The sequence below is a fragment of the Ischnura elegans genome, chromosome 4 (assembly GCF_921293095.1).
Source record: "Ischnura elegans chromosome 4, ioIscEleg1.1, whole genome shotgun sequence".
Lineage (NCBI taxonomy): Eukaryota > Metazoa > Arthropoda > Insecta > Odonata > Coenagrionidae > Ischnura > Ischnura elegans.
This window is the reverse complement of record NC_060249.1, coordinates 98,573,877-98,599,338: the sequence shown is the minus strand read 5'-3', so window position 1 is coordinate 98,599,338 and position 25,462 is coordinate 98,573,877. Positions and strand designations below refer to the sequence as shown.

At 38.6% G+C, this 25,462-nt stretch overlaps 1 protein-coding gene across 3 annotated transcripts in view; it reads right to left on the bottom strand.

Annotated features, from left to right (window-relative positions):
- LOC124157821 (kinesin-like protein KIF26A) overlaps positions 1-25,462 on the bottom strand; it is a 43,827-nt gene that overhangs the window by 6,155 nt on the left and 12,210 nt on the right. For all 3 annotated transcript variants that reach the window (XM_046532851.1, XM_046532852.1, XM_046532853.1), the window contains exons 2-10: positions 24,561-24,654; positions 11,734-11,931; positions 11,141-11,404; positions 10,728-10,866; positions 10,002-10,164; positions 8,091-9,417; positions 5,217-5,374; positions 4,661-4,796; positions 1-376 (exon numbers count right to left, since the gene is read on the bottom strand). The exon at positions 1-376 is cut by the window's left edge and continues 1,367 nt beyond it. In XM_046532851.1, coding sequence (XP_046388807.1) covers positions 1-376; positions 4,661-4,796; positions 5,217-5,374; positions 8,091-9,417; positions 10,002-10,164; positions 10,728-10,866; positions 11,141-11,404; positions 11,734-11,931; positions 24,561-24,654 — 2,855 coding nt within the window. The remainder of the gene's footprint in view (positions 377-4,660; positions 4,797-5,216; positions 5,375-8,090; positions 9,418-10,001; positions 10,165-10,727; positions 10,867-11,140; positions 11,405-11,733; positions 11,932-24,560; positions 24,655-25,462) is intronic.

The window sequence follows — 25,462 nt, the reverse complement described above, 5'->3', positions numbered from 1 at the left end:
GGACCATAGAGCATGTCGGAGAGGGAGAGGGATTGACACCGCGACGGGAGATGAGGCAAGTTGGAAGATGCCGATAAGGGCTCTCTTGCCTTGCTTCCAGAGGCCGCCACGCTTCGACAGAGCTCATGAAGTTTAGCGAGTTGATCAAACTTGCGAGCGTAAAAATCAGCTTTGCTGCAGTTGTTTCCACCATTCAGATTTCCAAGGTTTTCATCGCACACCTTTCCATTTCTGGCAGATTCAAATATATTGTAGGAACTGGTTGGGTCTGAGGAAGGAGGTCCTATGTGCTGCTGGTGGTGCAGTTGCTGCCTAAAGTTATCTCCCATTCCAGAGAGTAAAGTCCGCTCAATATCAGCTGTGACAGAAAGTGAGTCTGAAAAAACAATATGAAACATTCATTACTTCAATTACTGGTTTAAAAAACTTCAGTACATCTTATCTTACACAAGCTATTAGCCAAAATTGTCATATTTTGATTATTAGCACCAAAACAATAATAGCTTGAATTAAATATTTATATGGCCAGAATTAAGGGATATAATAACATCAGCCAGTGCCATATCTTTAGGAGTAACCCGCAAGTGCACCTAATGAGCAAAAATTCCACAGACAAAAAATCATTTGCCTTGACTCATTCCAGTCAAGGCAAATGATATTTCTCATGAAATTTTCTGAAATATAGTGAATTTGATGCTTAAAATTCAGTTATTGTATAGTAAAAAAGTCAGAGGAGTAAGAACTTCACAAGCATTCCCTAATTTAAATTAATAAGTTAATTGACAATGATACATGATTTTTACTATAAAATTATGCATAAACTAGCAGCTTAGAGAAGTATATATATGTTTGCAGGAGGGCAAGTCGGTAACTTGGGGCGCCTCGTTTGGGAGAGAGAGTTGTCGCCCAAAATTGTCTCCCCACCCAAGTCCGTAACTCGGTAGAGAGAACTGTTTCTCCCGTTCGGATGGGAGAAAACTCGCTCCGATGGGTAGTATGAAAAATTTCTAAGGCGAATCTGATATTGGAGCTTGATTTATCGAAAAATTAACCGTGTGCAATTTAAAAATGTTTTTAATTTTATGTCAAACTCATCCATGCAAATATTTTCTAAATTAAATGCATAATAACCTCATTATGACTTACTAAAGTCGGGACTACTTTTTTGACCGCGCGCAGTGATTCCTCGCTTGCAAGCGGCTGCTAGGCCGTAGCCTACGTTATATACATATGAATAACGTAGGCTACGGCTAGGCTAAATCCAAGTGCCGGTATATTTTGCTTGTCACCATGTAAATTCTTCATTTCGTATCAATTACAACCTCACCAAAGTTGAAAATTAAGAGTATATTTCTAATGTGAATACAGCTTTTGCTCGCTGCTTGCAGATTTGTGCAAACATCTTTTGTGCCAAAATTGTGTTAATGTCAATGTGACAACTCCCGTAAATCTTCTGCTGATAATCACAGTGCCAGTGGTTGCAATGTACAAAAATATCGGCTAAGAGTTGTAATTATCAGTGCTCCATCGTGATTGAATTGTAAGCAGTGTTATTACCATATCGATTAATGTCTGACAGCAATGTAAACATTGTCAGTGGCGTGTTCACCTCCGTTGTTCATCGTATAGGTACATTGACATTTCACGATCAAGCTATCAAGATCAAAGCTGTGTGTGAAGTTTCTTTTTCTAGTATATTAACGAATAATAGTCAGAAAAGTCACCTGTGCCTCTTTCGTGGGCTAATTTCCGGCTTTAAATCAGTGAATTAATAGTTGTTTTTATCATAACGAGCTTAGTGATTGTAAGTTGTTCGTGATGAATAAAAGAGTGGAAGTGATTTCCAGTTTTTTTATATTTTATTTGCCTATGTCTCACTTTATATTTACGGTGTGTGCTAGTACTTAGTTTGTGGATATTCATTTATTATTGAAGTACATTTATAGCTTCTGTGTGTGTTGACAGCGGAATCGATTCGCGATCTCATATGTTGTGTGCACACGGTTTTGCTGAGCAGTCGTATTCGTGAAACCAATGAAATGGTGAAACTCTATTACATTGTCGTGGAATAAGTTCTTTTAGCAATAAGGGCATGTCTTGTGTTTCATTAACTATCTGTTGCTTTTCATAGGTAACTGTTTAGAAGTTATTTTCCATTATTTAAAGTGCTTTTCTTGCGCTCTCTGAATTAGCATTAGCTTTCTAAACCCCGCTACTTACACGAAAAGAATTCAGAGCTACAGCTAATTGTTATTTCATAGGATCGCGGTGTTTTTGCCTGCTATTGAGGGTGATGGATTTTCAGGAGGAAGAGAATCGGACCATCGAAGGACGGATACGGTTTATCAATATACCGCAACAATTTCTCACTGGTGTTAATAGCCCCACTTCTCTGAAATGCACCTTATATACGAGCAATAATATTCTATGGTTTGAAAGAAAACGCGCCATATTGAGAAAATACAACAAAACACTGTCGAGATACGCACTTTCTCCATGGGAGAAAGAGATACGTCGGGCTCTTGAGGGGGACGTAACTGAAGCGCCCGTCTGGGGCGCCAAAGGCGCTTGAGGGGGCTTACGGACTTGGGTCGGGAGACTAGTACTCTCCCAGGCGACAAATAGTCTCCTTTCTCCGGCGGGGCGCCCTAGAGACTTGGGGCGGGCGACAACTCTCGCGCAGGCGCTTCACGAATCTCCTTTCTCCCATTTTCGGGAGAGAACAGAGTTACAGACTTGCCCTCCAGGTACAGTTATACTTAATTTGGACAAATATTTCAGCACATTCTTGATGAACCTTATGGAAAAACACAGTTGTAATGATAAATAAGCAGTTGTATCACTGAATTTTGATACTCGGGTACCAATAAGAATATAAATAAATAGATATAAACATATATATATATTTATTGATAATAAAAAAAAGATAATATAATAAAAAGAATGAAAAATATAAATAAATACATTTATAATACAGTGGAACTTGGTTAGTACGTTTCTGAAGGGACCACGAAAAATGAACGTACTAACCAGGAAAACGTACTAACTAGGAAAGTAAATAATAGCAGTCGGGGTTATTGCAATCAGTGAAAAAGTCGTCATAATTACAATTACTATCGGTAGTTCTCATAGGACCGCCTTCCTGAACTCTTTTCACATTTAAAATCAAGAAAATGAGCGCTACCATGAAAAACAATACCATGTGAATAAAAATCGCAATTTTTCATGGACATCCCGGAGACGATTTCATGATTACGGCGTCTATCTCCCGTGATTGATCCTATATATATTTACAGAACGAGGACGAGTGAAGCTCAGACAAGTCATTTTTCTTTCTCACAGCGTACTCGGAGAATATAACAACAACCCGGAGTAAGTCAACTGGTTTTTTAAACATCATAAAAATTGGGCAAAATTATATTGACTTTCAAATTACGGCAACAGCCGTAGACATTCGCTTCTGGAATGATACCATTTCGATTGTAAAATCGATCGATATATCGACTGATGACACGCAAGATTATTAGATTACGACGTAATTACAAGAAAATTTTATATTAAACAGTTGAAATTTACTTTCAAAATTTGTCTAATATCGTCTGCTTTCGTTCCGAGATCAATTATTTTTAAGCTAAGCTTCGCGTGGAGATCCTGAGGATCGTCTGCTCCCGCAACAGTAGTCAAGTAAATACGCACGACGTCGAGTTTATGGAACAGTACTGCTTTAGATAATGTGGAAATTGTCTGACTCATTTCTTCATCATGATAACTCGTGCAATAGCAACAATTGCCCACTCACGAACTTTGTGCGCAGCAGTGGGCACTCCCAAGCGCTCCAAAGGCAGCAGAAGGTGAGGAGCTCGGGGTGGGGAAAATTGGGGCTTCTTATTGGTTGTAGTTTTTCATAGTCAGACATTCCCGAAAAATGGCCGCATTTCATTTTTCATCACGTCACAAGAATTCAGAAATGCATTTGGATAAATTACGGTAGAAGAAAGAGATGTGGAATGAATGGAAGAATGTTAATGACTAATGATAATAAATTAAATCATGAATTCAGACGTTTGTGACCCTTAAGAAGACACTAGAGAACGAATTGCGGGTTGCGTCACGGCAAGCAATTGAGCGTACTAACCAGGAAAGCGCAATTTTTTCAAACGTACTAACCAAATTCTTTTACCTGTATTTTGTTCGGTTGGTACCGGGACCGAGGGAAATCGCCGTACTAAGGAGGAAAACGTACTAAGGAGGAACGTACTAACCAAGTTCCACTGTATTTACTTCATAAGTAGTGATATTTTCTTAGTACAAATAATTCTGAGCTTTTTGTAGCCTGAAGGTACTGGCTTCTTTGTCAATACATACTAACTTCGTTACACATAATCATGCAATTGCTGAATTTCATTACAAAAAAGTGAAATTTTCTGAACAGATTTATTTTCTTTCTTCACTCAAAACTACAGCTCCTAAATAAACCTGAAGGTTAAAATATGACCATTCCATTTATAACTGCTGCTAACAAAATAATTAGAATGAAATAAATTTCTATTAAAATTACTTATCTGAATTTTAATCAGTACTTCCCCTAGTTTTTTCCAAGCTACTATATTGGATTTTAAATTCAATAGGTATGTTTATACGAAAAAAAATTATATCTCACCTGTAAATGTTGATACAACTGTTAAGTTTTCTTGACTCAAAATTCTCAGAGGATGCTCTTCCTGGCTCTCTTGGTCAACTTCTGGAAGAGGATTCTCAACTTCTCCCATGCAGAGTGCAATATCTTCCTCAGTAACCTGAAAAAAGTAAATCCACAACATTAAGAAATTTTCTAAGTTTGGGTTCTTCCATTTGAAATATAGCAAAGAGCTTTACTGAAAAACAAACAAAAAGATAATTCGTATGTTGAGCAAGGAAAAAATCTCTAACAAATTACTCATCTTGTATGCCAAATATTAAGTGACTAGCAAAGAAACCATAGCCTAAAAGATAGTTTAAAAATATATATTAATTTTTAATTCCAATTGCTATGGTTTCAAAAATGAGATTAAAACCTTGACCACACAACAAGTATTATGTTAGGCTATTTAACAGCAAATATTTTGGCACTTAAGCATTGTAAGCCAGTTAGTTAATGGACATGCTTAGTGCAAAACAGAATATATAAGTCCTTCTCGAATTATCAGTACCGTTCATACACAAAAGGATGTAACTACCTGAAGACATGAATCCTGCATTGGAACAAGTTCCTCTGGCTCTTCCACTTCAATTATCTCCACATCCTCTCCTCCAAGGCCTGGATTTCTGATCTCTGAGCTTCCATGCCTCTCTTGTAAGATTCTCAACCTCACATCAAAGCTATCTAAGGAGACATCTAATTAAGAAAAGAGATAAATTGTTTCAGTTAGCAGAATTATAAACTATGACAGCTGGAAAAGATATACATGCTTACATGACAGAGAATTCCACAAATAAGTCATTCCCTTCCAAGGAAGGTATAGAAATTTCATCAAATTAGGGGAAAATTTGAAGACAAGTTAGATATGTATTATATCTCTGGAAGAAAGGTCATTTAGATAAAAATAGCCAAATAGTTGTCAAATATAAAAGTTTATTGCCTTTTTTGAGCTTATCTTAGGATACTGAGCAAAATGATTTATTGATATTTACTGTAAAGCAATCCCATATTATACTAGATAGTGAATTGGTTTTATGTACGTATTGCATCTATATATTTAGTCCATAGAAAAGAGAAGGTAACAAAAATCATGTTCTACTGTATCTATATGGATATTAATAATGGTTATAACTATTGCTGTAGATTGAATAAAAAGGAAACACTCAGGAGCAGCTTTGATAAAACTTCGAATAGAATTGAAAATTCAATGGAGCTAAAAATGATAATGGTTACTGCTGAGAAAGCATCAAAAATAGACAAATAGATATATATATATATATATATACACACGTTTGAAAAAAAACTCACACGAGCATTTTAAATAATGTAAAACTTCTTCTTGCCCTGGGGTGGGCACACAAAAAAACTTAGAAATTGACAGAAAAACGAAAAATAAAATAAAAGAGAGGAACTTACGGGGAAAGGTTGTTTTTACAAATTTTCGATGGGACGCAGCCCATCTTTCTCAAGTGAGAAGAGGAGGGAAAGTGAGGAAAGGGCATAAGGAAGGGTGCAAGGCAGAGGGCAAAGATGGAGGGAGGAAAAACGGTGGACGGGGATTGGTTGTTCTTTCTAATGGGCGCGGTTGATTCCTGGACCAGAAAACGCACGGAAAGCCCATATGCATGCCTGTTCCAAGTCCTTCAGCTCTAGGGGGGTGGTAGACGGGGGGAGGGAGGCTAATATTCCCACTTTGTAGCATTGGTCAAACAGAGCTTTGTGGGAGGAAGCATGAACGGCGACTGGAAGGGAAGCAGAAACAGAAGAAACGCTATTGCATGAAGAGCGATGCCCGTTTATTCGGATGCAAAGGGGAGTGGTGGATAAGCCGATATAAAAAGCGGGGCATTTCTGGCACAACAGTATATACACAATGTTTTTTGTTGTGCAAGAAATGTCCGACACAGAGGGGAGAGGGAAGGCAAGGAACATCCTCTCAGATAACACGACCACTTCCAGATTTTTCCCGCGATGCCCTTCACTCGTTTTTAGAAGACCACCAAATCTGGCCAGCATCTTAAAAACAACCAAACCACTGCCCAAACAAAGTATCTATATTAAACCACAGCCTTCGCCCTGCAACCGTGCAAGATGCAAAACTTGTCACATCCTCATCACCGAACCCCTTCCCGATCAATTCCTTGCCTTCCCTCTCCCCTCTGTGTCGGACATTTCTTGCACAACAAAAAACATTGTGTATATACTGTTGTGCCAGAAATGCCCCGCTTTTTATATCGGCTTATCCACCACTCCCCTTTGCATCCGAATAAACGGGCATCGCTCTTCATGCAATAGCGTTTCTTCTGTTTCTGCTTCCCTTCCAGTCGCCGTTCATGCTTCCTCCCACAAAGCTCTGTTTGACCAATGCTACAAAGTGGGAATATTAGCCTCCCTCCCCCCGTCTACCACCCCCCTAGAGCTGAAGGACTTGGAACAGGCATGCATATGGGCTTTCCGTGCGTTTTCTGGTCCAGGAATCAACCGCGCCCATTAGAAAGAACAACCAATCCCCGTCCACCGTTTTTCCTCCCTCCATCTTTGCCCTCTGCCTTGCACCCTTCCTTATGCCCTTTCCTCACTTTCCCTCCTCTTCTCACTTGAGAAAGATGGGCTGCGTCCCATCGAAAATTTGTAAAAACAACCTTTCCCCGTAAGTTCCTCTCTTTTATTTTATTTTTCGTTTTTCTGTCAATTTCTAAGTTTTTTTGTGTGCCCACCCCAGGGCAAGAAGAAGTTTTACATTATTTATATATATATATATATATATATATATATATATATATATATTTAATTATGCATCAAGTGCTTCTTTTTCCCATTTGATAGCCTGAAAACATATCTCACATAAGGATTTGTGGCTTATTGCAGGAGGATATGAATTTTAATAAACTGATTGCAATGCTAAAATATTTTTTTTATATTTGTACTATCCAGCTCATTTGCCATAAAACTGGTAGGCCACTGTCATTATTGCATTCAGTCAGAGCTGCAACTATCCCAGCAGAATTTAACACATTTGTTGTTTCACACAGTGAAAAAAAGACTTTTTTCCAAATTAATTTTCCAAAAGTATGAAGGGCATCAGCATAGGTAATTCCTCTATACATATCTAATTACAATGCTAAATACAAAAAGGAACGCTCTGATTGGCAATTTTTACTCCGACATGAAAGCTTTGTCAAAACCGTACTGGAAGGTATGGTAGAAAGAAAAAGGGAGATCTAGACTAGACTTCATGAGACAGTTGGTGCCTATCTCACAGAGAAGGAAAAAGATTGGCTCAAGATCGGATAAAGTGGATGGCTGATGCAGACTGGGATTGCAATCTGAAAAGAGCATTACCAAGGGCATCTAACCCAGAAGCACATGGCAAATAGATGAAAACAAACAGTGCAAATGAACGCTGGCTCACCAATGCTTATTTCCTTATTGTGCTGATGCAAGAGTGGCAAGGGAGGGGGTATGTCTCCAACTCCATCGTCCTCATCCTCTTCTTCCTCCCTCCGCTCCTCAGCTCCAGGCCTCTCAATGGCGGCTGCACCCTCCAATTCTTCATTGCTGCCATACCCAGGAACTCTCTCGTTGCTCCCACTACCTTCCGAGATAAGATCATCTGCCATCATGACATTTGGCTCACCCAAGTTATTCAACTTCCCTGTCTCCACCTCATCCGGGGGCTTCTGGTCTGCAGGTCCACTGCCTCCATTTTTGGCTGCCCCGTCGTTGTCATCGTCACACGTCTTGAAAACAGTGAGCTCCTTGTACTGACGGGATTTCTTATCTTTTGCATCACCAGCCTCCCAAATCTCATTGTGAGCAGGGCTACCATTAACGACCCCCCGGCCGTGATGCTTCAACTGCTGTTTCTGTATCTGGACTGCCTGATTTTCCACCCACCTCTGGATCATGTTTTTCTTGTGGCTGTCCATAAAACCGTACCCCGCTTGAGGCCCATCAACCCAGGTTTCCTTCTTGCGATGACCTTCTTTCAGCATTAGACTCCTGGCTTCTGCCACCCTTGATCTCGATATTCTTGGTCCATCTATCCAATGCTCATCACTATGCTTTCCAGGCAAAGGCGATGCCCCAGAAACTGAACCCTTGCCACTACCCGCCCCTTGTCCTGCAGCTGCAGCATTGTACACTGGCATTTTTCCACTTGGAAGATTTGCATTTGGAGATCCTGACGGTGGGACCCCTGACTGTGAAATATCGGCAGCTCCTTTTGATTTTGATTGGCGAGATGACTGAGGTGACTTTGGAATGCCAGAGGATGTTAAAATGGCAGGGCTTCCTGCTCTGCCATTGATGAATGCTGTTTTTGCTGTTTTGATTGACCTTGATGGGCTGGAATGTGTGGATGAAGGGCCATCTGTTAGTTTTGATTTAGTGACTGACTGCTGAGCCTTGGATGCTGACGATGACCTATGACCAGTGGAGGGTGATGGCCTCCTCTCGGCTCCAGAACCACGGAGAGCTTTCTGCATTGAGCAACGGTTGTCTCCAGAGTTGAGACTAGGAAGGTATACAGGGGGATGTTCCCCGTCTGTGGCATCGTCTGCAGATGGTCCGACATAGATCACTGTGTCAGCAGACTGCTCACTGCTGGATGGGTCAACATCACTACTGCCAGATTTGGATCCATCTTGTGGATGGAAGTTACCCATACCTGCCCCTCCAACGCCTGCCCGAGTTTCTTCCCCTGAGCTCCCTCCTGACCCTGTTGAACCACCGGTAAACTGTGGAATAGAACAAAGTCTATGAGTTATGAAAAAAATTAAGGATATGTTATGCGAATCAACAGCTGTTCAACTATAGCACATCTAAACATTGTGAAAAATAATAAATATGCCATTATATTTTACTACTGAAGTATAGGAGGCATTAATAACATATGAAACTTGTTTCCAAAGCTATTTACAAAATCCAAATATGAAATTTATTCAACAGTCATTCCAGAAAGAAGTCGCTATGAAATAAAAATTAGAAACAGTTGATGGACATTTTCATCTATAAAGTTATAATAATCTGAAAAACTAAATGAAATTGCAATTATGGATGATGCAAACCTACAGTATGAGTAAAAAATGTTGGTAGGTAGGTATTTTATCTATGGCACATAAATGCATTCTTTTGCTGAAGGTATAAATTTAGTATGTTCGATGCCCAAATGATAAATATTAGGACAGTAACTTTCACTGATATTGAAGTCCCTATGCACTGTTTAGAATTAATTCATGGTAATGATTGAATATTAATCAATTTCATTTAGTGAACATCAAAACAAGTGACCAGAATTTGATGTCACAACCTGAGGATTTACCCTGATTTTTCTCCTCCTCATTCGATGAATGCGTGATGCTAGCTGAACAGTAGCGAGAGTATCTGTGTAGTGAGCAGCAAACGGGGACACATGGGCAATCATTGCAGCATGACATGTAAGTGAGCTGAGACACTCCTTCAGCAATTGAGCAACTTTACTGTCCCTGAAAAGAAAAAAAATGATAATGGTACTACACTCAGGATCGATGTATTTTTTAGGAGTGAAGTTTCATTAGGAAAGTTATTGAAAATATTTATAAGATATGACTTTATGCTTTACAAATTGTGAGAACCTCCCACACAAGAGAAAAAAAATACATAGCAGGTGTAAGAAGGTTGAATAAAATCATCATTTAAAAAAATTATATAAATGGATGATGAAAACCTACAGTAGGAACAAAAATATTTGTTCACTATTAAAAAAATATATGCAAAAAGAAAGCTTTATGAAAAGGTATGTTTATTAAATGTAATCCTTTCATATCAATTTTTGTATACATACATCATGAAAAAATCTTTTCACCCCATCCATTCCAACCTAAACATGCTTCTTACAGGTATGAAAAGGTTGCTCTGACCCTTTCTTTCACCCCAGGAAAATAACTGAAGTATTTGTAATATCAAGTTTAGGTAAGAAATCTTAGAAAACACTTTCCTTGATGACGCTTAGATTTCATCAAGATTAAGGCCATAAACAATTTGAAATGAGAGACAAAAATTAACTTACCTATGAGGTAAATGCTTTTGTCCATTAAATATAGCAAGTAAAACATTTCCCAGGCCCGAGAGAGGTATTCCTCCATTTGCTTTGCCTCTTTCACAACTACCCAAATCTATTAGATGCAGTCTGCTTCTACCTCCAGCAACTATAAAATCAAATATCAATTATAATTACACAATCTAAAATATTGCAATAATGTTATGTTATTTGCTATGGCACGGCTGAATAAGTTAGACTTTGTATGGTATTTTCTATGGTCAAATGATCTACTGTTTAAGCCAGAGAGAGAGAAATAATAATTTTAAGTTTTCTTGAATCTTAGAGATGAATGTACTTTGTGAAGCCAAATTAACATTCAGGATACTGATTATGCGGTGATTATTTTGCATAAGACTATGTATTGCACTTGGATTTCATACCTCCTCCTTTTCCAGATTTGTCCACACTGTACTGGTAGACATGTAAGGTGTAGAGCATATGAGAGTCATTTCTGGGTGTACCACAGTTCTGTCCCCCAGTTCCACCATTCATTTCTTCGCCCAAACGACCTCTTACAGCAATTGCAGCATCCAAATAGAAGGCAGCTTTCTCAGCTGTAGGTACTCTGAGTTCACTTTGATTTTGCAACTGAGTACCGAACAGGGGATCATCTCGCAGGTACACTCCAGGGGACTGCTCAGAGTCTATAAAAGGAACAATCCACCGCATTACAACATACAATATAGCACAGCCAATGAAACAAGATACAGAATTTAAACCTAAAGAAAGAATTTTTGTGCCAATTTTGGCTAAATTAAGTTGAAGACCACAAGAATCAAGGGCCCAATTGTAAAGGTAAGTGTGAATTTAATGCAGAAGACATGCATCATTAATCATTCTAAATAATTGGAATGCTAGACATAGGGAATTGGCAAAATCATAATGTTTGATAAGAGAAAACGAAATGAAACTCATACAGACAGTGAAATGGACACATTCAATGATAAATTTATGAGCTTTCGATTTCACTCACCATTTGCATGTCCAGCTAACAGATCACGAAGTTGGTCTGATGGCCCAGTCACTTCTACTGCAGACACCCGAACGGAAAACCGTGCTCCAGTCTTTTGTTTCTGCTCATTGATTCCACGGAACAACCAGGAGATGGCACAGGGAATCACACCAAGGGTACTAGCTGATTCAGAGCTTCCCAACATGGTATAGGTTTTACCTGAAAAGAGAGAGAGAGAGGGAGAATAAAACACATGATACATATTGAATATCAAATTGCCATGAAAAATTATTTATATATATTGGAGATAGCAGAGGAAATTATGAGGAACATAATTTTGGGCGTCTAACAGCAATAAAATAAATTGCCATGGGAAATAATTCCCCTGGACAGTGAATCCAAACATGGAGCTTTCTGAACCATTGCAATAACTATTCATGAAGTTGGATATCATAGTGGTCTACGCAGTGGCCTAGAAAACTAAAGACCTGAGGTTTTATTCATGATCTAGGGGATATTTTTCCATGCTAATTTATTTGAATTTCACCTCCTTCACATGGCAGGGTTGATTAATACGTCCAACAGCATGTTTATCAGCCAGTTTGATTTTAATGATGTCCAACAAAATGAGAAAGAATTTTTCATTTACTTTTAGAGAAAAATTTCTAGACTTCCACACAAATTAATCATACCAAATAAAATTGCATGCTTTTCTAGATTATACATGCTCGTCAGTCAAGATGAAACCCAGAATTTTTAATCAATGGCTTGAAGAGAAAATCTAACACTGTAGTTATCAAAAACTATCGTGGAAGACATGAGCAGAGAGGGGTGGTCTAGGATGAATGGGGGCCCTCGGCTAGAACTCATGATGAGGCTACCTATCAGGGGATGCAGGGGCCCTGAAAATTTTTAAATAATTGCATGCCTGGAAGTGGATTCAGGCTCTTAAAAACTGGACAAAAGTCAATGAAAAATAGCGGTTCGAAAGAAAAATTATATGAAAAGTTAGAATTCCACAACTTATAAAATATAATAATGCATTATGGTTCTATTATCTATTTAGAAAATTTGTTCCTTGAAACTGCACTGAAATTAAAAAACCTCCTAAATAACTTTCTGAATAGCTCTTTCAAAAAGAGCATTAGGTTTTCTTTTATCATCTGACACCTTTATTTAACTTATTTTTTTATATAACATTTTTATAATGAGTAAGTTGAAAATAAAGCAACTAATGAAAACCCAGAATTTCATCATTGCAAAAAAAGCTTTGGTTCAAGTGTTCCCTTTTTATTACACCTTTCATATACCTACGTTCACGATTGAGGTGAGCGTTGTGGGGCAAGGTAAGTACCCAGGATCAAAAATAGGAGGTGGCAAGCCACGGTTGTTCAAGTTGTAACATTTGAATATGGAAAAGGTGAATGAAACCAACATTTTAAGAAAATTACAACAGCGCTTTATTAGTTTTAGAAAATATATGCTCGAAAAAAATATTTTAGTTACTTGTATTAAACTAATATAATTTTTCGTGATTTTTAAGAAAATTTGCTGAAAACTTTCGTTTCAATCCAGCCCTGATTTTCTTAAATACTTATGCGATTTTTGCTTCTAGGGAGGAGGCAGCTGCCCCCTCCTGCCCCCCATGTTGGGGGGGGCTTCTAAGCTCGGGGCCGTCGGCCATTGCCTACCAGCCGACTTGGCCAGGCTGTCCCTAGCAGAGAGCAATCCTGTAGGACGATGGCGGAAGTAATCGCGGGAAGGACTAGGAATAGTCGCCCCTTTAGTCCACCGCATCTCCCTCAACTATCCCATCAGTTTAATCTCCTCGGTCCCAATCCAGTCTTTCAACGACCTCAGCGAAACTTCGGTCGAGTTCACTCTCTCTCTCTCTCTCCTTCCGCAATGTTATCCCCGCTTCCCGCCATTATTTCCAACCCCCCTTCCTCCTTCAAGCGCATATCCAAGATGTCCGCCACGCAAGGGATAGTCTCCTTCTACTCTATCCTCGCCTTATCCCACAAGACTCTTCCTTCTCTTCGGGACAAAAGTTCACTTCACTTCCGGACACCTCTCCCTCACTCCAACCTTCCATCGTCTTCTGCGCCCTAAGGCATTAATGTAAACCATGTCCCCTTTAATTGATACGGCAAAGAGGACGGGAGGGCGGTAGAAAACGGGGGTAAGAGGGAGGGTGGCTTACAGGAGTTCGGAAGCACGGAGCCTAAAGGAAGGAGAAGAAACTTTCCTTCTTCCAAGTTTGGTAACGTGTTGACGAGCGTGAAGGACGGTTGGTTTTGCGTGGGGTGAAGCGTCGTCATATCATTCGCTCACACATAACCCTCTTTCGGTCGGCAGATAATTACGAACAGATCACGAAGGGGATGATGAATCGAGGTAAAACATCGGTTTTCGATCACAAGTCGCCGGCAAAGTGCCCAAAAAGCCATCAGGGAACGAGACACGCGCATTTACATGCATTCTTAAGCATGTTACATATCAATCAACTTTCTTGAAGCGGTTGAACATGAAATCCCATCGAAGATTATTCTAACATTTAGCTACATGTACTCTTCTCAGGGACAGATTGTGAAAGAGGCGGGAAGGGCAACCACCCCTTCCGTAATTCCGGGAAAAATAGAGGAGGAGGTAATCAACAAGGTGGCTCTCCAGTGAAAGTTTTAATTCCATCAGCTCAATAAACAATGTTTAAAGTAAACCAATGAATATAAAAAAATCGCATTTAAATAGTAATACGTATTGCATCCCACGAAGGCGCTGTGGAAAGAAGGGAACTGCACATTAATATTGTTTCAAACAGCTCCTCTCTTTCCCGAAAACGCCGAAAGTGAAGCTAAAATTCGAACTGTATTAAAAACAAAGTCAAAAACAATGTAGGAACGCATTGAGACTAAGCTCAAGTTTCCCGGTGTATGTATCGAACAGACTACAACCCGGGAAAAGTAAAAACCGCCTGCCGTCGGTTTAGAAAGTTCAAAAGAATTCAAGAGCTTTTGGTCCTTCTTAAAGATTTGATGGGCGATTTGATACAAACATTGAATCAGTTCACACAGATTACACAATCGCTTGAACGGAAAATAATATTGCGGTGAGGTTTTCAAAGAGGTAAAAATCTAGCGCCGATTCCGATTGATAGAAATGTTGCTGTTGGTGGACAGAGAAAGCGTGAAGTGAAGGGAAATCAATGGAGTCCTAGGATTCACAGATGGCTCTCTCAGAAGGATCACTCAGTTGAGGCAAGGGTCGCACATCAATAGAGGGGGACGGATTGAAATTAATATTCGGTTTAGTGGTGTTTCGGGAAAATACGAGTGATATGCGCCACTGACGGCAGGGCAGATAGTTGGAAAAATAGGGAACATTATGTGACGCTGCTATTTTCATCCAAATACCATAAAAAATAACAATTCCAATGCAAAGTCTTCGATAATTACCTATTTAAACAATGATTTTAAAGCCCACATTGTTTTTATTCGCAATTTACAGAGGTATTTTATTAAATTTTAATGTTTTTGCCAAAGTCTGAATAAAATTATATATATTTGTTACCGTAAACGATAACTAACTAGCATCTGACATGATTCTCCCAAACAATTTTGACTTTTATTTGAATTGATGCTTGGTCATGATACACACAGCAGAACAGTAATTCAGTGACATAAAGCGTTTTTTACACGCAGAAAAAATGTTCGTCGCGCCTTGCGTGATTTTCATATCTCGTTTACGAGCAGCGAGGCAGAGAATAATAATTTCTCGCAATCGCCCATGAAATGATCGTCAAAGAAAGTAGCGGTCACATTATTTCCGAGATTTTTCTCAATAAAGACCACTTATAGTTCTCCATAACGCTTTTTTGGAGTTAAAATTCTTTTAAAAGGCTAACACAAGAGCTCATCGAGAAATAAAATTAGTAACAGTTGCCCCTCAAGACGATTAAATTCACGGAAGTAAAAAAATATCAGCATGCAAAGAGAGGAATTTAAAATTTATATATAGGTACCCGAAAATACATTTCGAATTAGAACTCCTTAATGAATGTATGTCACGTCATATGGGATCAGAGAATGGACGGGAAAGACTCTCACAGAATGCCATTATCCGGTAGAGCCTATGAAGCATGATTTACAGCCATATGAAGAGTTAGATTACAACGCCTTAGTAGGTAGCAATAAGAGAGATAATATTCATATACTTATAGTTTATAAATAATATAATTCATACGTAACTCACGAAGAATGAGTAGTAAAAGGGCTTTAATCATATGAATATATTTATATTATAATTCCAAATGGTTTCAATAATCAATTTAATAATTTTGATGAGGTTGAGGGTTTCAATGATGACCTCATCTTTCAATGACATTGCAACGACCTTGAGCTACTTGTAACTAGCCTGACCTAGATCATTAACTAACTATCCCCTCCAATTTCATTCAAATGTGGTACCTATAAGATGATAGTATACCATGACAAATTAAAAAAAGCAAATTTTCCTGTGCCGCCGTGGCCTAGGGGCCGAGTAATTATCTGTCAAAGCTCCGCGCTCGCAACCTATATTTTGGTGCGGAGCTCACGTTCACGCTCACGGGCCCACAGCGAGGCGTCTCAGGCGATAAGCCCTAATGACCCCGCCGATTGACAAAGTTTCTGCTGACAAGAGGGATGACGACGCAGTGTAGGGTTCGAGGCCTATGTTAAGGTCATATTCGAACACTTTATGCTGTATATTTTATGCAAATCACCATGACAGGTCCACCGTTACAAGAAAATGAAATACTCACGAAGTTATTTACAAGCTACCACCCTCAGAGTATATAGGTCAATAGAATAGCCCTGAAAGGTGAATAATTTATTCCAATAATTTTCATTTATTGTTGAAAGCTTGGCTAGTAAGGTAATGATCGGAGCACAAGGCGTATGATTCAGTCCTTGATAAAAACAATTCGTGTCGTTTTTTAATAACGTTTTATTGTTGTTTTTTTATTATTTATTATTAGAGTATAGTTCAACTTAGAGTTACTTGTATACTTCAAGTTTCTAGCGCTTTAATAACTCTATTCTACCACCAGTGGGCGCAATGCGCTCGGCTGCGTTATGGCGGGAATCGGCGAACATTTGTCAAATGGAGACGAGAAGGCAAGTTCGAGAAGGGGATGAATGGGGTCGTGCGGTGGGTTTGAGGACGGGCTGGGAGCGGTGGAAACTAGCGCAGGAGAGGGCGAGGAGGAATAGGAAGGGTTGGGAGAGAGAGAGGCTGGGAGGTTGAGGGCGGGGTTGAGTGAGGCGAGTTGGAGGTGGAAAGTGAGTGGAGAATCAACAGGTTGAGGACTCTCTCTCCCTCGCCCGGCTGAGAGAAGCGCCGACGAGTGAGAGTGAGGAGAGGCTGGGACGAAGGAGGTGCAGAGGGATCGAGGAGAGAAAGATATTTATTGCTTCGATCTTCCCAAAGAGGACAGCGCTCATGTGGCTTCGACGAAAGTTTATAACCTAGGGAAGTCTACGTCTTTGGGAAGGGAATAGAAAAAAAGTTCCCTCTTTCCTTGACCTGTATTCAGTAAGGGGGAAGGTTGAATAGAGTTACGCTAACCCGAATTCAGAAACTAATGAACACGTGAATGAATATTGTGAATATAAATGTAATTTTTTATATTCCGGAAAATGATTCACGTTTTTCGGCTTATCCCGGAAGAAGTCAATTATCACCTATGCAAAACGAAACTATGGATTTGATGGAAGGAAAGAGAGCCAAGAAGAAATTTCTCCATAAATATTCTAATATAGAAAAAGGCGAATATGAAATTTCCTCATAAAATGTCCCTCCTATTGAAAATTCGCATAAATTATAGATAAATATTTCCACCGACTGTATTCTATTTTTCAAATATGAAATTTCCTCGTAAAATTTGCTCCTATTAAAGTTTTCCACAAATTATGGAAAAATTTTTCCACCGACTGTATTCAATTTTTCAATGACGCAATTTAGCACATTTATTGAGAAAGGTATACTCGTGGCTAAGCCTTCAATTCCCTTTCATGAAATTTTGAACAACGCAATTAATGAACAATGCAATTAATTTTCGTTTCAAATTCACTTTACTCTCCTTTCCAAAATTGAAAATATGAGTCTTCGATCAGGCATTTCAGCAGAATTTCTATTTACACTATCACCCATTTTCATTATAAATTTAGATAGCTTACTTTTCCATTGATTTTATATGAGAGACTCGTGACCGAATCGGTAGAGATTAAACAATTTTTTGAATTCACAGATGAATAAGAAAAAATGTAGAAAATATCTGACACCACAGCCAACTGAACTGCGCTTTATTAAGTCAGTTAAATGATTTATAGACTCGTATGGTACGATATAAACGTTGTTACGGAAATAATAGGTGAAAATACTGTTTGAGGATGACATAAAAAGAGATGACGAGGTAAAGATAAGAGATAACGGTAAATAGCACAAAAAATGAAGAGAGTGTATGAAAGCGGGGAGAGAGGGGAGGATAAAAGGTCAGTAGTAGAGCAGATGAAGATTAAACTGACAAGCATCTGCATGTATAAAAGAGAATGTCTGTTTGTCACGCCATACGATTTCTGCGTTTGGACATCCTGCAGGGTAAGCACACCTCTCAACAAGCTCAAAGAGAAAACATAAAAATTCATATATGATAAAGAAATCCAAGTTCTAAGTTTCCCACTTCTCCGGGTACTATTCTTACTGAGCAAATCTGGGTAGCCTGCTAGTCATTCATAAAAGTATTACTGAATTACATAAGAATTTCTCCCGTAGGAAACACCTCAACGCATTACTACAGCTCAAATATGTAAACGGAAAATATTCGCGTGATTTACTGAATTTCTATTCATGAACATTAAAAAATCACAAATATTTTACACTGCTTTTTACTATCAGTATGTAACTACGTGGAAAATTACAACAATTTTTTATACAAAACCGAATCGAGAGCTAAGAGTGCGCCAATGGAAAAAAGTTAATTCCGGTATATCTCAGAATATCCCAGCAGAATAATTGCTCATTCGGACGAATATCGGTATGTCGAGGGTCACATTTCCCAATGAATTTCACTCTTAAGAGGTTCTTTTCATGAGCGGAAATACCACCAAATATCAGAAAAGAGAATTCGCTGTTCCAAAGGAATATGAGGAAATGAAATTTTTTTATTAACAATACCTGGAATACGGTTTGGAGGGATCGAGGAAAATATTCCGCCAAAACTCCTTTCTCAAATCGAGCAAGGACATTGAATGAGGAAATGAGGAACAAATGATGGAGATTTAAAGCGCTGAGAGATGGAATAAGAGATGAAGAGACGAGAACTTTAAAGATGACGGCAAAAAGATTGACTGAATTGATTTTAATACGTGAAAAATGATCTCCTACAGATAAAAAACGATAGACTCAACAAAGGCCAAGAAGCGAGACAAGGAAAGAATTAAGAGAGAAAAAACTGAATGAAAATTTGATAAAGACGATCTCAACCGCTGAATGCACAAGAAAAAAGAGATCAAAGGTGGAATGGTTGCATTAAATGTAAAAATTCCCGATTTTAAGATGGTTAAAAGGTAAAATGTGTTCAAAGAAAAAAATAAGATGACACATCATTAATCTATGATCATAAGCAGCTTGAAGGTTCGGAGATGAGAGAAAAGATTTCCGCCATTTATTTGAAAACCATGGACTGAATCAGTGCGTATTATCTATATTTTTTAAGCTTTGAATGAGTTAGAAAAGCAATTTTATACGATCTGTATCAGCCCTCACGAATGTTTCTACAAACTGTTTTCTTTTCTTGTCTTTTCCTGTATTATATTCTCTGACGTTTCCCTGATTTCCACAACGAATTTTTAGATTCACCATTAACGGAAAAAGAGGTCGTATGAAGAGGTAATATGAAGAAAATGCAGCACTGCATATTGTGAATCAAATTAACCATTCCCTTGAAAATATGACCAGCAGTCGGTCACGAAACGTCGGGACAAATTCCTATATCCCTCGCGGCGTACACCCGTATATCAACTTTTTAAGATTTTAGTTTTTTTTACGTTCTATAAATCGTTTTACTCCAAGAGCTTAGCTAAAAGTAAATCATTTTCATAGCTCAACTTTCCTCAAATAAAATTATTCCAATTTCAATCAGTAAATCAACTGTATTCTAATATGGAATCGATAGTTGAGGACAAAGACCTGGTGATTTTATGCTGCATAGAAGAAGGTTATACGCAAATAGCTGAATGCCATTGCTCACATGAAATGAAAAAGCCTTTAAGCGATGAGGAAAGGAAAAGAATACAGGGACTGTTTGGAGAGAGAAGGAAAATAACTCATCTTGGGAAGAAATTAGAAAATTTCCGAATGGAGAGGTACAGAGAGATAACAGAATAAATCGTTAAGACTTGATTGAAATGAGATTCATATGAAGTCAGTATATCAATGGAAGAGGCAAAACTGTTTTGTAAGAATGTCATGAGAACTAATCAATCAGATTCCTTATAAATTGAAAATGTACAAGACCACTTATTTCCCTTTAATTTCCTACTCCTTGATCTTACGTCATGTCCTTGACCTCCCACTGATAACCCAAATCGAACCCTAACAACGGTTACTACGCATTCACTCCTGATAATGCTTTAGTGCAGTGAAACATGTATATTGAATTAGGGTGGGATTTTGCAAAGTTGAATTACTTTTCGGAGAAACTTCATATAGCTAAATACCGAATTTTGAAGCCAACATAATACTGTATTCAATTTGATACGTGTGAAATTGAATCGCCGATAATCGGATGGTAAATTCATGCATAAATGCTGGGAGAAACTCATAAACCTCCACGAAACTATTTCTCGTTAGCTATATTAGGGAGGCGGTGAGATTATCTATTAAAAACCCCCAATTTAGTTTTCATCGGACGGTGATAAAATTTAGCGAAATAGGTCACTATAAACCCATTTCGAAGACCTAAAACTCATCACCGAGGGTCTTAAATCGCTCGCATTCGGGATGAGGCAAATAAGGAAGCCATATGGAACGGGAGAAGAATTTTAGGAGGAGGGAGGGCAGTAAAGTTAAATGCGCCGGCGAGGCAAGCGATGATGGGGACCATTTGACTAGGAATTTACGACACAAGTGACGCAGTGAGGGGTGGTGGGAGTCAAGGAGGGGATGACTTGGTGGGAAGTTTCCGAAGGGGAAGAAAGGCGAAGGAGGTACGGGTAAGAAGTTACGGGTGGGGTCTAAACGTGTGACGACCCACGACCTTCTTGTAGCGAGGAGCGGGAGGAATGACGCAAGAGGACGCATGGATACATTTTTCCGACTAGAGTCACTTAACTTGGCATAACTTGACTTATTTCCCCCAGGTCGGCAATTTTTTGAGACGGAATAGCAATGAGTTATGCAACCAGCAGCGCACCCACGTTTCGAAAGTGTTTTAACTTATCTACCGGCAAGTGAAAAGCCGAATTTAGAAGTCAAAGAAATACATTATTCAAAATGAAACTCGTGAGAAATGCAAACGCCGATATTCGGATAGCAAATTCAGACATTTATTTCATGCATAAAATTATTATTATTATGGGCGAAGCATATCATTATAATTAATATCATTAGGACGCTTCATTCTTTTTTCTTTCTAAGTTCATAGTTTTTATCCTGTTTTAAATATATATTTTTGAGTTTTTGTAAATGAAAAAAATATAAAAATTATTTTTTAAACATGGAAGTGGAAGACCAAAATTTGAAATTGAAAGAGCCGCATGCGGCTATCGAGTCGTAGGTTGCAGACCCCTGACCAAGACCTTATCAGTGTATACCCATCAAGTATTCCAACAATTAAAGCTCAGAAAGTGTCCCAATAGTGTAATAAATTCACATTAAATTTCGATATAAGTGCCGATAAATAAAACTAAAAATTAATGGAATGCTAATTGCTTATTCCGTAAGTGAAATCAGTTGAAGCCTGGCTGATGCTAGTCCGCGACTTCTAAACATGGTCGACAACTTTGTGTTTTAAATGGAAAATTGCACAAAATTTGAATTGCACAAAATTTCATCACTCGGTAAGCCCTATTTTACGCTGTAACAATTCATCAGAATTTACATATGGAGCATTTTTCTCTATGGAAGCGAGGCTTGGACGTTGACTGCAGCAGAGAAGTTAAGAGTGGAAGCATTTGAAATGTGGTGCCACCGAAGAATGATGAAGATAATATGGATTGACCGTGTAAGTAACGAGTAAGTGCTAAGAAGAGTGGGAGAAAAGAGAAACCTTCTAAAAACCTTAGGCAGAAGATGGGACAACTTATTTGGCCACATTATGAGTCATGATGGCCTGATGTAAACAATCGTAGAAGGGTAGGTGGAAGGGCAAGGGACGGCCCCGAATGAGTTACATAGGACGGGTTATAAAGGATGCAAAAGAGAAGAAATATGTAGCTATGAAAAGATTAGCGGATAGGAGAGAGAAATGGAGAGCTGTGTCAAACCAATCTTAGGATTGTTGACTAATTATGACCATCGATGGCACCGTCGTTCGGCTAATCAGAGCGCACGGCCTCTAAAAGCTATGGTGACACCACGCTTTGCTTTTCATTGAATAACCATTGTAAATACGGAAACAGACGGAAAAAAGGGACGGTAGAAATGACCGTGTGATTCAGAAAATGAAGCGAACATTTCATTGTTCCCCGAAACTATCACTGGAGCTATCCTTCAGCAGAACGGAAAAAATGATCGTTTGATTTAGGCGTAAGGATGGTGTATTTTATGGTGCAACTATAGTTTGGGATCCTAGTAATTATTCTTCAAGTGCCTATCTCTTCCGAATTAAACGAGTTGAAAAAAAATGTCAAAGCTAGGAGTAGTATTTAAATGAAACGCGATTATAGAGGTCGTTCTTAGCATATATAAATACGCAATTTCTTGGCTTCGCTCCGGGTATTAGCTTACGATTACGCAGAGTTCAGTGGTGTCAACAAGCACTAATCTCCTCGTTACTAGATGCTACTTTTTAGGGAAATTGGTAATCTTCTGAACTAGTAACGGTTCTAAGTCGAACTACGCCGCTTTTAGTTGCTCAGACCCGGCGGACCGCTCTTCTCAAGTTTTCAACTTCTTAGTAACGCCAAGTTAAGTCATGTTAAATTGTTGTGAAGGAGACCTAGGGGGACAAGAACCAAGCCTCTAGCGGCGGGGAGTTTTCTCGAGTCCCGAAACGACGCAATTTGAATGCAAAACGTGAAGATGGGCATCTTGCCGTAACGCCGTGCGGGGAGAAGAAGAAGAGGAAGAAGAGAACGGAGGTGGCTCCGCCTTTTAGTCGGTGGGGGAACGAAAAAGATCGCGTTACACAATGATAGCTGCACACGCACACAATCTCACGCATGCGGGGACATCTCACGCACTCAGACGTTTATGTGCATTTAAGGAGTGAATGGGTGAAGCAAAAAGGGAAAGATTAGGGGGGGGGGATTGTATTCTCCACGCCGGGTAATGAGGAGGGACAATATGGTTTTCTGGGAGAGAGGGAAGGGGGGACTTTTTGTCGGCGCGAGGAAACGAGAGGAAATGGGAAGAAACTCGACGACAAAACGTTTTCGGTGCGTAATGCAGCGATGAGGTAGGCGAGATAAACGAAGCGTAAGCGTGAGGTCTTTTAAGAGTAGCAGGGATTTACGCTTTCCTTCCCTCCCTTGTCTTTGATAAAAATGGTTGTTTGCGCGGGGAGGAATGAAAGAAAAGAGACGAGATGTGCGGAAGGAACGTTCTTTTGTTTGTCGCATTCTACTCATCGAGAATCCACCCCTTCCCTGAGAAAGGGTAAGACTGTGGCTAAATGCAAATAAGCATTTTCAAGAATTAATTAAAACAAGGGGGAATTTTCGTCAGCCGGGAGGGAAATTGAGTAAATGGGAGGGCGACATTAGTTAAAATTCCTGAAGAATTCGTGGTGCAGAGATGTTAACTAATGATCCAACTTCGTGTTGGAGTTTTTGCCGATAGTTGTAGAGTCTAAAAAAGTAAGGCGTGCTAAGTTCAACTCAAGATGACGCGGGAAAAATCGTTTTGAATTTGATGCAACCACAAGGTTATAATATTTAAGGTTAAAAAATTTCAAACAATCCAAAAAAACTTTTCTTACGTAAGATATGACACATAAAATAACTCAATTAAATCCTTATGAATGATCAATTTAAATATGGCAAGCACCCGAGTATTAAAAATGCGTAAATTAATGGAATTTTACGCAAACAATATTATTCTGCAATTACGTTCCATGAAAGAAATCCATTAAAATGTCTTCAAAACAATGGCGAGAGACAAAAAATATGAAAATATCTAATTCATATTAATTAAAGCTACCGAAGTAACTCATGAAAAGAATAATAGTTTCATTCCCAAAAGGATGTTATCAGACGAGAATTCAAAGATAAAATTATGAAAACTTCACCTCCAAGAAAAAAAAATTGTAAACACATACAAACGAAAGGTGAAATCAAAGGGTTTAATTAACTAAAGATGCATGTAAATTTAAAAGTAAAATGAATAGTACCGCTTCGTCAGATTTAAAAGAAAGAATTTCGAAGAACGAGTGTGTAGACACAAAATAAAACGTCGAAAACACAGACAATTTTCTCAATAGCCATCTGAAATAAATAAACCAAATGGCCTTTAATCCATCATATATACTTATCATCTTCTGAATATTTTAATAAACCATCAAAACTAACAAAGTGATTCGTTAATGAGTTAATTGAAAGCTTACTTAGCAAAATAAGTTTCCATAAATGATTACTAATCGTACTCACCTAATCGGGCATGGCCGAAACAGAAGAGACAGCCATCGGTACCATTTATAACAGCGTGGATGACGTCAGTTAAGGCACTGGAACACACCTCCGTCTGCAAAAAATGAAGGCAAATAAAATTATTGCGTTAATTCAATTCTACAACGACAAAAAGGCATTCAGATATAGAACATTTATCTCAAAATTCAGTGATACCATTTTATGTAAAAAAACTAATCCATTAATAAAATTACCTCGGAAATTCCAACAGCTACTTCAATTTAATAAAAATTTGAAATTAAAATTTTTCTCAAGCAGCAAGAGTTCAATTTGATGAAAATAGTTTTGGATTAATGATCCTGCGCTATTTTCACATAATTTCATTATTACAAATTCGTAGTTTTAGAGTTTCAAAATATGAACATGGTGTTTTCAGAATATTTATATTTCCCACTTAAATATACGACAACCAAAGAAAGATCTTATTATATATATACATCGATGTATGAAAAGAGATGATAATAGAAGGAAATAAATCTATATAGAACAGATATTTTGTGTAATTATGCGTTTCAGAGGCTTTCTGATAGAGTTCACCCACACATTAATAATGAGAAAGAATTACTACACGAAACTCTAGGCGGAAATACTCTGGAAAGCGCTTAATGCAGAGAGAAACCGGCGTCTCATATTTAAAACATGTTACATTTGGGCGATGAAAAATACCGTGGTAATCTTCTTAGACACATCAACAGGAATTTAAAGCATCGAGGAATTCATGTCCACGAATCCTCCGATTGAAATTCGCAGAGTTAAATACGCCAATTTCATAGCACTGCCGTCACGCAGCTAGGGAAGAGCAATTACTGCTAAGCCTCCGTAACTGACAGCGTGAGGCTTTTCTGGGAGAAAATAGAAGAGGA